This window comes from Microplitis mediator, chromosome 8 (assembly GCF_029852145.1).
Source record: "Microplitis mediator isolate UGA2020A chromosome 8, iyMicMedi2.1, whole genome shotgun sequence".
Taxonomy (NCBI): Eukaryota; Metazoa; Arthropoda; class Insecta; order Hymenoptera; family Braconidae; genus Microplitis; species Microplitis mediator.
In genome coordinates this window covers 9,423,055-9,439,070 of record NC_079976.1, presented here as the reverse complement: position 1 = coordinate 9,439,070, position 16,016 = coordinate 9,423,055, and the positions used below count along the sequence as shown (strand labels likewise).

The 16,016-nt window shown below is 29.0% G+C and overlaps 1 protein-coding gene and 1 long non-coding RNA gene across 4 annotated transcripts in view; one reads left to right on the top strand and one right to left on the bottom strand.

Moving 5' to 3' along the window:
• LOC130673485 (uncharacterized) overlaps nucleotides 1-16,016 on the bottom strand; it is a 79,302-nt gene that overhangs the window by 22,248 nt on the left and 41,038 nt on the right. Inside the window, exon 3 of one of the 3 annotated variants that reach the window (XR_008990892.1) lies at nucleotides 283-452. This is a non-coding gene — a long non-coding RNA (uncharacterized LOC130673485). Of the gene's footprint in view, nucleotides 1-160; nucleotides 453-16,016 lie in introns of those variants that run through there. The other 2 variants (XR_008990893.1, XR_008990891.1) reach the window with 2 other exon arrangements.
• LOC130673484 (protein disconnected-like) overlaps nucleotides 1-16,016 on the top strand; it is a 50,364-nt gene that overhangs the window by 11,995 nt on the left and 22,353 nt on the right. The window contains exons 3-4 of the mRNA XM_057478504.1: nucleotides 13,475-14,073; nucleotides 14,166-14,537. Of these exons, the coding sequence (XP_057334487.1) occupies nucleotides 13,475-14,073; nucleotides 14,166-14,537 (971 nt within the window). The remainder of the gene's footprint in view (nucleotides 1-13,474; nucleotides 14,074-14,165; nucleotides 14,538-16,016) is intronic.

Genomic DNA, 16,016 nt, shown 5'->3' with positions numbered 1-16,016 from the left:
GAGTTCAATTCGGCTAGAGAATCCAAATTTATAATAATAGTAATAATAATTATTATTATTATTATTATTATCAGAAATAAATAAAATGGTAAAAAAGATTTTGGCTAAACTAAATAATAATAATAATAATAATAATAATAATAATAATAATAATAATAATAATAATAATAATAATAATAATAATAATAATAATAATAATAATAATAATAATAATAATAAAAGTTATATCTCTAGATTTTAAAATTATACAGACGAAAATTAGTTAAAACTTTTGAAACTCACGTTCCGCTGAACCAAAATTTACCTCGGAGAGAGTTTCAGTCTGAGTTGAGAGAGAGCTTTGCAATTTCTTTCGTACAATTAAACTTGCAGTTACTCTCTGACATTTCTTCGCACCGGTTGGATCATCTCCATCTTCATTTCCTTTTACTCTTTACTCTGCGCTCCAAACTCTGAAATATTTATTATAATTATTATTATTATTTTTATGATCATTATTTTGATTATTATTATTGAGTAATTTATTTATTTAATACTACAAACATTTCAAATAAAAAAAAAAATTTTTACTTTTAGAAAAAAAAAATTGAAAAACGGTGCATTGAAATGTTTTGAAAATAAAATACAGTCATGTGGGTACTCGTTTTAACGGAAAAATTCACAGATATAAATATTTATAAATATATGGCTGTGCTAAAAAAAAACAACTGTTTTTTTTTTTATAAATGGTCTTATAATTTTGGTCACGTTAAAATTTGAACTCTTGATATTAAAAAATTTTTCATATCCCATTCAAATAACATGGGAAATTTATATTCTTTTCATTTTGAATTTCAAAACTCGTCAGCGAATCAGTGTATCGAAAAGATCTTCATATATTTTTGTTGGAATTGAACGCTCTACAAAAAAAAAGTATATTATTTTTGGATAAATTCACTTATTCAAAAAGTGTTCAAGGTTAAAGTTGAATTCATAGTAAATTTTATTATTTGACTTTTCCAGCGAAACTACCAGACTTATTATAAAATGTTATAAGACCTTTTTTGTAAATTATTTTATTTTCCACAAATTAACTATCTCAAAGTTCCCGAAACTTTCGAAAGTTTTTTAGTTATTTGCAATTAAAAATAATTAATTAAAATCGGCTGGAATACAATTTCTTGGAAGAAATTGACATTTAAATGCAAATAACTAAAGAGCTTTCAGCCATTTTGAAAACTTTGTATTGGATAGGTTGTGGGAAATACAAGGATCTATAACGTTTTGTGATGTCTAACAGTTTCACCGGAAAAGTCAAATAATACTAATAAAATATGCTATGAATATAACTTTGATCTTGAACTTTTTTTGAAAAAGTAAGTTTATCAAAAAATAATATACCTTTTTTATAGAGCATTCGATTTCCAACAAAAATACGTGTAGACCTTTTCGATACACTGATTTGCTGTCGAGTTCGGAAATTTCAAATAAAAATGAAAAAATTTCTCATGTTATTCAAATGGGAAATGAAAAATTACAATTACCGATCTCTTAATATTAATATTAAGGGCTCAAATTTGAACGTGACCATTATTTTCGTATCCTCCACCAAAATTTTGAGACCATTCATTAAAAAAAAATTGAGTTGTTTACTCAGTCTAACATATATATATAATATATACAAGAAAATGACCATAAAGTTTAAACAGACTCTGAATCCTGTGGTCCACAAACGATGTACAGATATATGTATATTTACAATGTATCAAGTTCCCATAAACTGTTTGAGAAGTTTCCTATACTAACCACACTACTCGTTTAATTTACATCATACAAATGTTGAAATGTTTGTATCGTCAAAAGCAAACGGTTAACTACAAATATAAACTTTGCTATATCATTTATAAATATCTATATAACTCTCTTTATATATTTATTTACATTTTCATTCAAATATTTAGAATATGTAAAAATAATTATAATAATTTCTATGATCCAGACTAAGTATAAAATATTTCAAGGACTTGTTTTTAATTACTCATTAACAAGCTTGGGCGTGGCAATTCGTTTATTTAAATACATTTACAAACTCATATTTTACATATCTGTTACCCTTAAAAATTTTTCTCTTTTCTAAAAAAAAAAAAAAAAAAGTTTCCTTTTTTTTTTCAGTATAAAATTTCTTCCCATACAAAAAAAAAGAATCGGCCCATTACTGGGTCGTGAATGGCTGCCAATTTTGAAGCATTGGCCGAAGATCGGCTAAATATCAGATGATAACGGTATGCCAAGCATGGCAGTCGCAAGCATTGGCCAATCGTGGCAATCAATCATCGGCTAAAGCTTGGTATCGAGAGCACTCGATCAAACCGTTGGCTAACGAACGGCGGTTAATTGTGCGCCGTTTTTATAAGCAAAAAGACGGCTGCCAATGATTAACCATGCACGGGCCAGTATAGTTAGCCATTTATTGGCCAATCATTGCAAACCAGGCATCGGCCGATCTATGGGAAAATTTCGAAGCTCGGCGACTTTGTATGGGTTACTAAAAACTATTCTCACTATTTGCCTGCATTTTCAATTTTTTCAATTTATATCTCCTGTTCATCTTACCCCCCCTCCCAAAAAAAACTTTTCAGTTTCTCTCAAAAACTACTCATTTATTGTTTTAATAGTATCCAAATAATTTTTTTAATTTTATATCTCATCTCGAAGTCAAATAGTTGAATTTAAAAAAAAAAAATATAAATATAAATCCACTACCGCAACAATACCGTAGTGTCTTTGTATCTTGACCTCAGCCACACCTCACCCGACCTTCCACACATTTTATACAATGATTAATAACATTCTTGTTTTATGAAAAATAAAAATAAGTGGCTGTGTATAAATGGATTTTCTACTTAAAGAAACGTAGAGTGGGTACCGCTTTAGTCAGACAATATAGATTTAATGTTATATATATATATCAATATGAAAAATTGATAAGTATAAGAAAATATATAAATTAAAGGATCTCGATGAAGATAGAAAATAAGATGATACAGTAAGTACTGATATAAATTAAGAGAAAGGGAGAGGGTTAAAATAGAGATGATGTTTTTCGAATGGTTGGTAGGTATACGGGTGACGTGTATCGATCAGCTGATGGCTGGGTCACAAAGCAGGGCACGAATATAGTGGGAGTTGGGAATACTCTCTGTACTTTAAGCACTCGGTACTTTCTGTAAACTCTAGACGCTCTAGACCTAGACACTAGACATGAGACACGCGGTACGAGGAAGTTGTAGGCTGGCTCTGACTTGTTCTCTGATTCAGTGGATAGGAATAATACATTAATTTTTTAAATTAATATTTCGTGGATGAGGATAAGAAAGAGGGGAAAGATAGAAAAGATGAAGGGAAAGGAAAGAGGTTCAGACACTCACCCTTAACTCGGATTGAGGTAGGAGAAATCCCTGATATAAAACCGGGGTCACGTCGCGACGAGGCACTTAACCTTTAAACTGGGCATCCATCTTGATTGCCAGAGATCCTGTGAGCTCGGGGATAATAAGCTTTTTGAGAATCCAGGGTTTTTTATTTATTGAAACTCCCGCGGAATTTAAATTTAATTTGTTACACGGAGAAAACAAGTCTCGAAAATATTTTCATATTTTATATATTTTAGTAAGAAATACTAATGCAAATCAATAATTGCATTATTTTTACCAAATATATAGTAAAAATCACAAAATGGTAATTAATACTGTATATTTATCTGAATACTTTTATTACTCCCTGATTAAGAAAAATGATTTAATCCATGCTAAGTGTATATCTATATATTAGTCGATTCAAATTGTTTTGAATCATTTCAAATAATTTTTCTTAATCAGGGCTATTTCACTGGTATTTTTTATTGATAAAATATCAATTCATATAAAGAGAATATTCAATTATTACTAAACGTTAAGAAATACTTTTCATTATACGATTTAACAATCATTATTTTGTAAAAACATAAAAATTAAATACTCTACAGTATGGAAAAATTACTAAACGGTTTGTAATTTTGCCAAGGTAGATCGATAAAATTACAAATTGGTAGGGATAGCGTATACGAATATGTATTATAAGTTCAGAGACCTTCGTTCAAATGAGACGTTGGACCGACAGACTGAGGAAAGGATTCACACGCAGAGATCAAGGTTCGAATCTCGGTCAAAACAAGTTATTTTTTGAACATAGAAACTGACATCAACACCAATACAGATGACGTAAATAATAATATTAATCAAAACAATAATAATAAAAAGTTGATATTCTATATTTATATTAATTAAAAAAACTCATATCTTTGACCCTAATTATCCTAAAATATTTTTAAGGGCTAATTTTTTTTGTCATTAAATTCTCTACAGACAATGTCTCAAAACTTTATCATATTTCTATAACTTTCCAAAATATCATCTCAAAAATGTAAATAAATCTACCCCAGTGTTTTTGCTCATTGAAATAATTTTAAAAAATTCATATTATTTCTCAATTCATTAAATTCTCTAAAAAAAGAGTCTTGTAACTTTTTAACATATATCTAATCTATAAACTTAGAATATCGCAAATCAAACCCTCAAAATTCAAATTTATTTTTTTTCAAAACTACCATCCTTTAATTAATTAAAAAAATTATAATATTAAATACAGCATTAATGTTAAGATATCTTGGCAATGCCCCTGCTGAGTGTATGTTATATATGAGAATGTATATTTTTATCTCTCAATTTTCTCAATATATCATTTTCTAGTAAAAGCACATATTCTATCTCACTTTGAGCACATAACATTCAAGTCTCGGCAGACTCTAGACTCTAGACACTCTACACTTGTTATATATATATATATATATATATATATATATATATATATATATATATATATATATATATATACATGCATAGAAAAGTAGAGGCTGTCACGTCTGCGCACGCACGTGCTCGAGTGCATGGTGAGCAAGTCACGTGAAGAGTAAAAAGAATCGAAAAAAGAAAAATTTTTATTAAAAATTGAATGAAAAAAAAAAACTAAAGAGTAAAGAGTAAAGACGAAAAGAGTTAAATATAATAACGAGACAGAAAAAGAAAAATCATGTAAGAAAGAATACGAGTAAAAGAGTAGAAATGAGGGAAATTTATCCAGCCTGAGGTAGAACGTAAAAATTACCGTCATATTTCGTACTTTTTTATACTCTTATACTCATATTGCGCATTATTATATTAAGGTCCTTTATCAATACTACAAATTTTTCTGGCATTATTTATACTTAGCAGCACTGAAAATTATAAATGAGTAATGTAATTTTTTTTAAACATTGAATATTAAAAATTTCGATTGTCAAGAAATTCATCATCTCGATCCCTAATTACCGTAGACTTTTTTGAGCGTTTTCTTTTATCATCAAATATACTTAAAAAAATTACTCACTTTTATCATATTCCTAATAGCTTCCAAGATATAAAAATTAAAAGTACCGTAGATTTTAAAAATTCTCCCGAGTAAGTTTGGTAAAATAAATTTCTAAAGTATATATATATTTGTATGCACACATAAGTTTGTTATTACTGATACTTTGATAACAAAAATCTCATAAAAAGCAAAAGAGAACAGAAGAGGAAGATAAAAAAAAATAAAACGTAAGAAGGGTTTGAGTACTCTGTGAAATTTATGAGCCGTCACGGTTGCCCTTTCAAATATGGCTTCCTCAGCGTATATGCGTTTCCCTGTGTATCACCGCCCCTCATTAGGATCCGTTTACTTTACCAAACGCCCGCGGGGTAGAGAGGCAAGAGAGTTAAAGGGAGAGAACACTCTGAAGAGTCGCGAGTATGAGAGGGATCACCCGAGAAGCTCAAGAGGGGCCAGTATACTGTACTATATACTTGTATAAAAGGTATATATGTATATACATATATATGAGTAGTAAAAGCCGATGTAATAGTAAACGTACAGTGAACGAGGCGAATTACCAGTGGAAACGGAAGAAACATCATAATGGAACGTAAACACGAATACTAGTGTATACATTTGTTACTCTCGGATACAGCGAGTTTAATTTTATAATAATATATATAAATAAATTATAAGTACACGTAATAAATGAGATAATAAATTAAATACCGTAAAAAATAAAAAAATTTCGATTATAATTTTAGTCTTTTTTTAATCATTCGTAGATTGAGGAATTTATTGTATGACTTTGTTCAAGTATTTGATTTTTTTGTAATTAAATTTTCTACAAAAAATCTCTAATTCTATTATCATATTTTCATAAATTTTCAATAAATCTTAGTTTCAAGATAAAAAAAATTTATTGCAGTTCCTTCAGATTTATTGGAGACGTTTTAAAAATTTGTAACTCGGGCTCTAATTCTGAAAGACATTCGTTATAGGGCTTATATTTTTTATTAAGAAATGGGGTAAAAAAATGTATCATTGAAATTTTTGATATTTTTTGCGGTCTTCAAGATATTTGTACTTACAAACTTACAAAAATTTTTTTTTCGATTTTCTTTGGATATTTGACTTACTTTCACAAGTTCATAGTATCTGATTATTTTATAAACTTAACCAAGTAGTCATGTTTGTTGTCATTTAATTTCGTATAAATAATTTTATTTGAACTTTTTATCTTCACCCACAAGTTTTCAAGTTATTCGAGTTAAAGAACAAAAAAGTTTTTAAAAATCAAACAAAATAAGATAAAACTAGTACAATAAATAAATAAACACACACATATATATTATACGTAATGTGTGCGCATGCCAGTAACTTCGTGACGTCGTGCCGTTATCCTCGAGACGTGACGCGAGATGCTTGTAGTCTCAACTCAAATGGAAAGACACGCTACATACATATTTATATAGATACAGATATTACCGCATAAATATATATATATATATATATATATATATATATATGTGTGTGTGTATATATATATATATATATATATATATATGTGTGTGTGTATATATATATATATATATATATATATATATATATATATATATTTATTACACGTCCTTTACGGCTCACTTATTCATACTACGCGGATGCACCTGTTTGTATAAAATACAGACAGTAAACAGCATATATATATATGACCATTGAAATTTGTGTTATACTCTTATTATCGTTAAGCGATATCACCCATCCAAACGATACATGTCATTTTTATTGAGTCAAAACAATTTTTTTCATTTCAAGACTGAAGAACTTGCAACATTTTCGCGGTTCGATTCGCGAAATAGCAAATGAATTATTTTTTAAAAATTAACGGTAGACCGATTTCTTAAAAATCAAGAAAATCATAAATAAATTTAATGGATACTTCTTTATATAAAATTTCAGGGAAAAATAAATTAACTTTTGAATAAAAAATTCTTGTCCCAAAAAAATTTTTTCTTGTTTTGAGAAATTAATGTTTCAGAAGAAAATAATTCTTCAATATTGTATCAATCAAAATAATTTTTTACTTCAATCAAGAAATTTTGCTTGGTTAAAGAAAAAAATTTCAAAAACATTTTATTTCTTAATACAAGATTTCCTTTTTTTTGCGTAGAGAAATTTTCTTCAAGTAAATATCAATTTTTTTTTCGCAATAATCTTCTTGGTTAAAGAAACGATATTGAACTAGCCGATGTCTAATAGTTTTTTGATTTTTTCCAAAGCGATTAATTTAAAAAAAAAAAATTTTTTTTAATTCTACCTATAGTTTTTTTCAATTTTCTACATGAGCATATTTTCATTTCTTTTTTTTTGTAATTGAACCGTTGAAAAGAACATCTGAAAATTATTAATTGTCCACTAACTTCAGGATGATTTATGAAATAAATTTTCTAGGATAACGATAATTGTTTTTCCTCTTTGTATAAACAACAAAATTTATATTTATTTATTCAACAGTACAGATTATCAATCATAAAAATAACACATATATAATTCCTTGGGGTTTGTACTCGGTACTAAGCTCCAGTCTCTTAAATGTTTAGTTGAATTAATTATATATATCTGTATACCCCTGACATGAGAAAGTGTCAGTATAAACAGGTTACCGCGTAAACGTGACAGAAATCAACTGTCATATTAACTCAGTACTTATGTTCTATAAATAATAATGGCTTTGATATTCCACTATTGAGATAAAATAGTTTAAGAAAATTTTTAATATAAAATTGTGACTAATTTTAGTGACTTATTGATAATTCAAACATTTCAACTCGAGTTCTAATTATTGTAAAAATTTCATTTCGGATTTATACTTTTCGTTATTAAATTATACCCGACTAGAATTTTTTCCTGATTTGCCTGAAGTACCATAAGGACCTTGTCAGGTTAACATTAGGTTCGCCTTATTAGCGCAAACCTGACGAGTTCCTTGTCAGGACCTCATCAGGATATCCTTATTCAAAAAAAAGTTATCCAATCCCTTTGAATATTTTATTTACTGGCTAAAAATTAAACAAAGTACAAAAGAATATTATATAAAAATCACGTCAATTATTGCAGCACGGATTTTAATTTCTTCATCAGTTATTCTTTGACATCCTAATCAATACAATATTTACACTTACGAGATCTCATATGTATGTCAGCGCAGTGGATAGCATCAAGGTCTTTGAATCGGGAGGATGCAGGTTCGAGCCCAGCAGTCATCGGGATTTTTTCATAAAAAAAAAACATGTTTTTTTCCTCTAATTAATGCTCTCAATACAATAGATAACATTCTCGATCGAATTAATTTTCTCTTATTTTTTTTCGCAATTTAATATTTTTTTTAAATAATTACTTATAAGGCAACCCTGATAAGGATTTGATGAGGATATCCTGGGAAGGGCCTGAGAAGGTAATCCTGATAAGGATTTGATGAGAATATCCTGGTAAGGACCTGATAAGGACCTCATAGGTCTTAAGCGTTACATCCATATCAGTTCCTCTTCAGGATATCCTGATCTGGACCTTATTTAAAATAAGGTTAACCTGATGAGGACCTCGTTAGGCCCTTATGAAAAATTCTAATCGGGATCTATTTAAACAAGTAGGATAGAAGTACCACTAGTGGCCACTGCTCCCTTTTTAGACCTATAAAACTTTATTTTAATTAATGAAAACGTATAAAATATAATTGCCCTTGCAACAGTGTGATAAAAGTATCTTTGTACACATTTAAGAAATTAATTATGTCGTTACGTCTGTTACAAATTACTTTATTTAAATTTTTCAAGTGTCCAAAACTGGCCCTACGGTGGCCAAAAAAGGTACCTCTATACCCTATTCTATGAAATTTACCATATCTTTTTAGTTCGACCGATATCAACATTTTTGTAGCTAAAAAATAGATATTTTCGATATATAGGATTAAAACGAGGGTTTGTGGTACGCTTGCATTGGCGACACGTTACGTGTCACACGTCTTAGGTTACAACATATTCTTAACGAGAACGAGTACATACATCTTTATCGCACGAGCGAAGCGAGGGTAAGTACGAGTCTCGTTGATATTGAAACATATCATAAGACGAATAATGACAATACAAGTATACCGGATTTCTCGTTTTAATCGTGTGTATCGAACAATATTTTTTATAAAGACTGTGTTTAGTTCTCAATTTAGAGAATTTTAATTAATTAAAAAAAAATTATAATTATTATACTAAAAAATAGTCGAAGAAGAAAAACCCGTTCATAAAGTACCCTCAGCGCTTTCGAGCTTGAGGTGTGCAATATGTATAAAATTTTACAAGGGAATATATAATGTATTTGTGCAATTACTTATTTATATGATTTCTTTTATAATTCAGTTTTAAATTTTTTGATTTGATAATGAATTACATTTGAATAAAAATTTATTAATATCAATTTTTAAAAATAATAATTAATACAACGAGTATTTTTAATTTAGTTTATTTTTGAGTTCCATGTGCGCCGGTAAATAAATAAGGTGATAAGAGTATACAGAGAGATGATTTTCTCTGTCTGGAGTGAACTACGGTCGCTCCCAGATTTTTATATAATTCATGCAACAAATTGCTTTTCAGCACAGTAAAATAATGCTGAAAATTGAAACAGCTCATTTTTCACGTATCATTCTATAGTTTCGTCAATTATCGGGAGAAAGGCCTATTTTATTCGCGCTAAGCGATTCCCGAATATTGAACTTTAAACGCAGGAGTAATGAAAAAAAAATTTATTATGCCACGTCTATATAACTACTCAATATTTAAAATTTTTATTTTGGTTACTAATTATCGTAAAAATTATTTTAGGGTCTCATTTTTTATTATTATTTCTCTACTAAAAAATATTCTATTTTTTTTCTTGTGTTTTTATATGTTTTTAAAATATCGACGAAAAACGCAGATAAGAGGAAACTAAAAAAAAAATTTTTATGTAAAAAAATAGTAAAAAAAATTTATTTGTCCGTTAGTTAGATATCAGTAATTAATGACAAAGTTTATCAGGTGTTTAAAAGAGCCAATCAGCAAATGAACTTGAAGTAAAGTCCCTAATTAGCTAATGTACTTTGGCAAAGTATCGAAACAGACAGATGGAGCCGCGGGAAATTAATTTTCCCTAATGTAGCGTTAACCTTTTATGAATTTAACCTAAAGGCATTTAATAAACATTTAATTATTTAACTTACATTCGTTATTTTTCTTAAATAAAAATAGCAATAATTAAATTTTATTAATTACCAGTTTATTATTTTTTAAATATTTAATTAATTAATTTTTTAAATTTACATTTCCGGCCCTAATTATCATAGAAAATTAATCATTAGCTCATTTATTTTGTGATTAAATTTTTTACAAGAAATGTCTTCGTGATTTTCATCGTCTTTTCGATATATTTAAAGACTTTGAATTCAAAATTCCGAAACAAAATTCTGTCATTTAAAAATTTTGTAAAATTTCACAAAATGGATTTTTTTAAAATTCATATTTCCGGTCAAAATTCGCGTGGAAACTTTTTTATAGTTTAGTTTCAAGTCTTGAAACTAAAAAATATCAATTTTTTAAATAAAAAAAAAAATAAAAATTATATTAACTATTAATAATTTTTTTTCGCCCAAATGAGATTGACGAGAGTCGAAACATGGAATTTTAAATTTGTCTGTAAAGTTCAGTGCCGTGGCAAAACACGACATCAATCTCAGTATAGAGACACGTGAAATCGTTGAAGAAAAAAAAAAGTAAGCGTTTCTCGTGTCGAGGATTCGGTACACAACCAACGCCCTACGTGATTGGATTTTCTACTCCTATATAATCTCTTTTTTTTTTACTATTCTCTCTCTTTAGGATATACAGTTTCCACTTTACATGCTTGTCTCAACCCCTTCAATCTCAACCCCTTCAACAACCGACCGGATATCGATAAACCAATTTACTTTTATTTCCTATTTATATTCTTCTTTAGTCAATACTCGATTACACAAAATTTTTGTTTTTTATTTGCAATTTTATTTATTTATTCAAATTAATTTGTCGAAAAAAATATATAATTTATGGAACATTTTTTTGTAGAGAATTTAGTTACAAAAAAAAATGAGGACGTGAAATAATTTTTACGATCATTACAAGACGAAATACAGGAATATTTTAATCAATTAAGAAAAATCTTATAATTAGAACCTGAGATATGAATTTTTTTAAATTAATTATCGATATTGTTCCCGATCCTTAAAAATTTTTTGAACTCTAATATCTCGAAAACTAAAACAGCTACGAAAAAATTAAATTAAATTAAGTTGTAGCAAATTTACCATTTCAAAAAATGAGCCCTCAAAAAGCTGTCCCTAATAATTTGTTCCCGAGATAATAAATCCCAAAGCCTAAACTCGATAAAAATCATAAAATTATTTATTGAAAAAAAAACTAAATATCCTTTTAACCGGAAATGGATTTTTAAAATATAAATTATGTGAGACTTTGAATAAAGCATTACAGTTTTTCACTAAACTATAGTCCATTAGGATTTAACTTGAGACTAAGTGGCCACAAAAATCCATTATAATTTATTATTTAACCGATAATGTCGTAAAACTCTCTCGCGAATCGATTTTTAAATTAAAATATTTATAAAAAAATTTAATCTATAATAAACATACAGAAGTAAAAACTTTATTTCGACCTTAAATGATTATACAAATAAGATCGGGTATTTAGAGACAGGATAAATATACAAAGGATGTAGAAGTTGTATCATAAATTCAAATGGTACATCGTAAATTCGAATGACACAAGCAATGGCGGTAATTCGCGAAAATGGAGCAGAGTCCAACGTCGCCAGCGTTCTCATCGATTCCTCGTACTATTTCTTTACCCTTTTTACTCGTAATCCAATATATACATATATATGTAGGGTGTTGGATGTGGATCAAAACGTGACCCGTCTTTTAATGTATTTAATAAATCACGATACAAAAATTATTTAAATTATAAGATTTTAAATGTCAGTTTTTTATTTTTGTTAAATTAATAATTTATATCTCGGGTTCTAATTATATAAAAAATTATTTTAAGAGCCCATTTTTTTTGTCATTAAATTCTTTACAAAAAGTGTTTATAATTTTTAACTTCTCGCTGTAAAAAATTTAAAATTTTCAAAAAAAGGAAAGTTATTGGTTTCGGTTCGATTTTCGAAAATCGAGTTTTCATCAGATGTCGACGTTTTGAGGTCCTAGGAAACTATTCTGACTATTTCCAGATGGAAGTCCGCGTATGTGTGGATGTGTGTGTATGTAAACTTTTTATGTCCGACGATATCTTTGGAACGAATCAACCGATTTGAATGTTCTTAGCGGCAATTGAAAAAGCTCATCAAGTCTTGAAATCGGTTAGATTTTGGAGTCGATCGGTCGCGTAGTTTACAAGTTATACAAAAAATAAAAGCAAAAAAAATTTTTTTTTTTAAGTTTATTGCGTATAATTCATAAACCACTTGCCCGATTCGCCTCAAAATGTAATGAGTTCTAAGTCTTGGTTAGATCTTTCGATTGCCACCAAGACACTCGATTCGGTTGATTTGTTCCAAAGATATCATCCGACATAAATTTTTTTTCAGTGAAATGTATGTTTTGTCAATCTAACAGTTTTTTGAGCTCAAAGAGCTCAAAAACTTACAAGTTATAATGTTTTCTAGCTCCCTGAACTCGAAAACAGCGGGAAGTTTTGGAGTTATCCTGCAGGTTCAACCGTTTTTCAGATTTTTTAAAAATTTTATTTTTTTTCGAGATTTTAGCCCTCAAATAATTTTCAAAAATTATTTAAATAAAATCTCATACATTTAGTCATTAATAAATAATTCATATCTCGGGTCCTAATTATTTAAAAAATTCCTTCAAGGGCTCAATTTTTTCGTCATTAAATTCTCTGCAAAAAAGTACTGATTGTCTTTTCTCGTATTTAAATCATTTATCAAGACAAATAATCTAAAGTAAATAAATAATTTTTTTTTGTAGCAATGGCAAGTTCATCAAGTCCAGGGCTTACTGATTCCGCAGTTCCATCCGACACTGATTTCGGTTGCCCACCACCACCGCCAGCTTTTGCATTAATTGGAACACCCAGTGAAGAGATAGAGACGAATACGTCGAAAATTTCAATATCCAGCTTAGCATCCCAACGTTTACCTGGGAATATCACTAGAATAACAAGCTCTGCGTTGTCTTCATGCAAATCTCATGACAATAACTTACACCTGTCGAGTTACAACGATCAGCACAGCTCTGAGGAAGAACTTGAAGTTATAAATAGTCCTAAAGTAATAGCATCCCAGGGTTGTAGACCAGCAACCGCACCAGAGAAACGTAAATGGTCTCAAGTTAATAATACGAGCAGTAATTTAAAGCAAACAACTCATTGTAATCAGTCGCAAGGACAACAGGGACATAATCAGACAATTTCTGGTCCTAGTTCCTGTACTGGTGCTAGTACTAGTTCTGGAATTGGTAATTCTGGTCATGGTAGTACTGGAGATATTACTGGGATCGTTACGACATGTTCTGCACCAGTTAGTAGAGCGGGTAGAGAACCTGGTTCTGGTTCAAGTGATGAAGAGGTAAAATTATTAATTTTTTTTTTTTTATTTAAAAAAAAATCGATATTTTCAAAATTAATTTTTAAAATATGAAAATTAAAATGTCTTTCTAGGTTCAAGGTCTATTGGATGATAGTAGTGCCCTATCACAACCAGTACAATTTCGTACTTCGCCACCTGTAGACGCTCACAAACCCGGAAGATCTCAATCACCGCCGCCAAAACTTTTTCACGCATCGACGAGGGAAACACGGCCACCACCTAGACCAAGATCTAGGCCAAGGCATCACCATCTCTATCATCTTCATCATCATCACCACCATCATCACCATCATCAGCAACACCATTTTCAGCAGCCGCAGCAGCAACAGCAGTTTAATGTAGAAATGGACATTGGTGAATTGAGTGCGTGTAGTCCAAGGAAGAGACATAGACCACCTCATCGACAACCACGGCCTTGTTTAGATTTTGAAAAAATGCAACAGGTAAGTTTTTTTATTCAAAATTTACCAACGAAATATATCGAAGTGACCACTCATTTTACTCAGAATCGAATAAACGAACATATCCAACTATTAATTTCCTGAAAAAAATGTATTTTTAAATATTCAAATTTTTTAATTTTCGAAAAAAGTTATTCTACCCAAACATATCGATGTGACTACTCATTTAACTCGAAATCTCATTCTCTACCCAGTGGTAAACTCAAAAAATAAAAATAAAATTTACCGTTACCACTATAGTTATATTTAATTATTTTTAACCCCAAAAAGAAAGAAGGTTGATAAAATCATTAGATAAAACCATTAGCTCTGGACATTGTGAAATAGTTTTTCGACTGACAACACACAGTAGACCGTGTCCCACGTAACGTTCACACAGAGTGTGTTGTGTGTTTGGTGAACGGGTTATTATTACTAGCGCGCATGGACACACACCACGATGGGCTTTGGTGGTAAACCAAATGCGATTCCATTACACTTGACTGGGCGTGAAATTGCAAAGCTAGATACTACACTATACCATTACCTAGACACACACATGGACATATAACATACAAAATACAACCAACAAACTCAGACCTAGACAGATGACAGAGACTAGACTACTAGACTATTTGTTCATACTCACACTCTTGCACACATACGTGATTGAAATGTACATAGGTATATGTATAGATATATATAGTGACGGAAAATACTACAGAGAGAAAGATGTCGTGTCCGATAATTTTCTAGCTGATGCCGAAATTGTCACTGATTTTTTTTTCAGTTTTATTTTTATTTGCACACTGAAGCACGTACGAGTAACCAATTAAAATGTTTAAATTACTTAATTGTTCATTAGATTTTATAAATGAACTATTAAATATTTTTCCATTGATCGTAGATTGCGGTTTCAATTTTTTTTTACTTTTAATAAAAAAATTTTTAACTTTTATTTTAAATAAAAGTCTACTCAAAGATTCTTTCAATTATGTTTTGAAAACTAGTCATTGTATTGAGTTGAACTTGTGCTCATTTTTTTTTATCATGTAATTATTTGCAAAAAAAAGTTCTTTTAACTTTTTCATATTTTTATTCATTTTAAAAATATCAGCTCTAGTATAACTAAAAAAAAAGTCTAAATAAAATTTCATATACTTATTTTTTTAAAACTCATAACGCAGCTCCTAATTATAAAAAAAATAATTTTAAGGGTGCATTTTTTTCCTCGTTAAATTTTCTAAAAAAAAAGTATTCATAAATTTTTTTAATATTTTTCCAGATAAAAAATTGCAAACACCAAAAACTTGTAAAATTGCTAATAAATTGAATGAAAATTTATAAATAAGCTATTAGTATTATTATTATCATTCTTATTCTTATTTTTATTATTAAATATAAAAATATTTCATTGATAGTAGATGGTTAGTAAAGCGGAAATTGAGTTGAGAGGGTCGTGATGTCGATACCGTAATACGT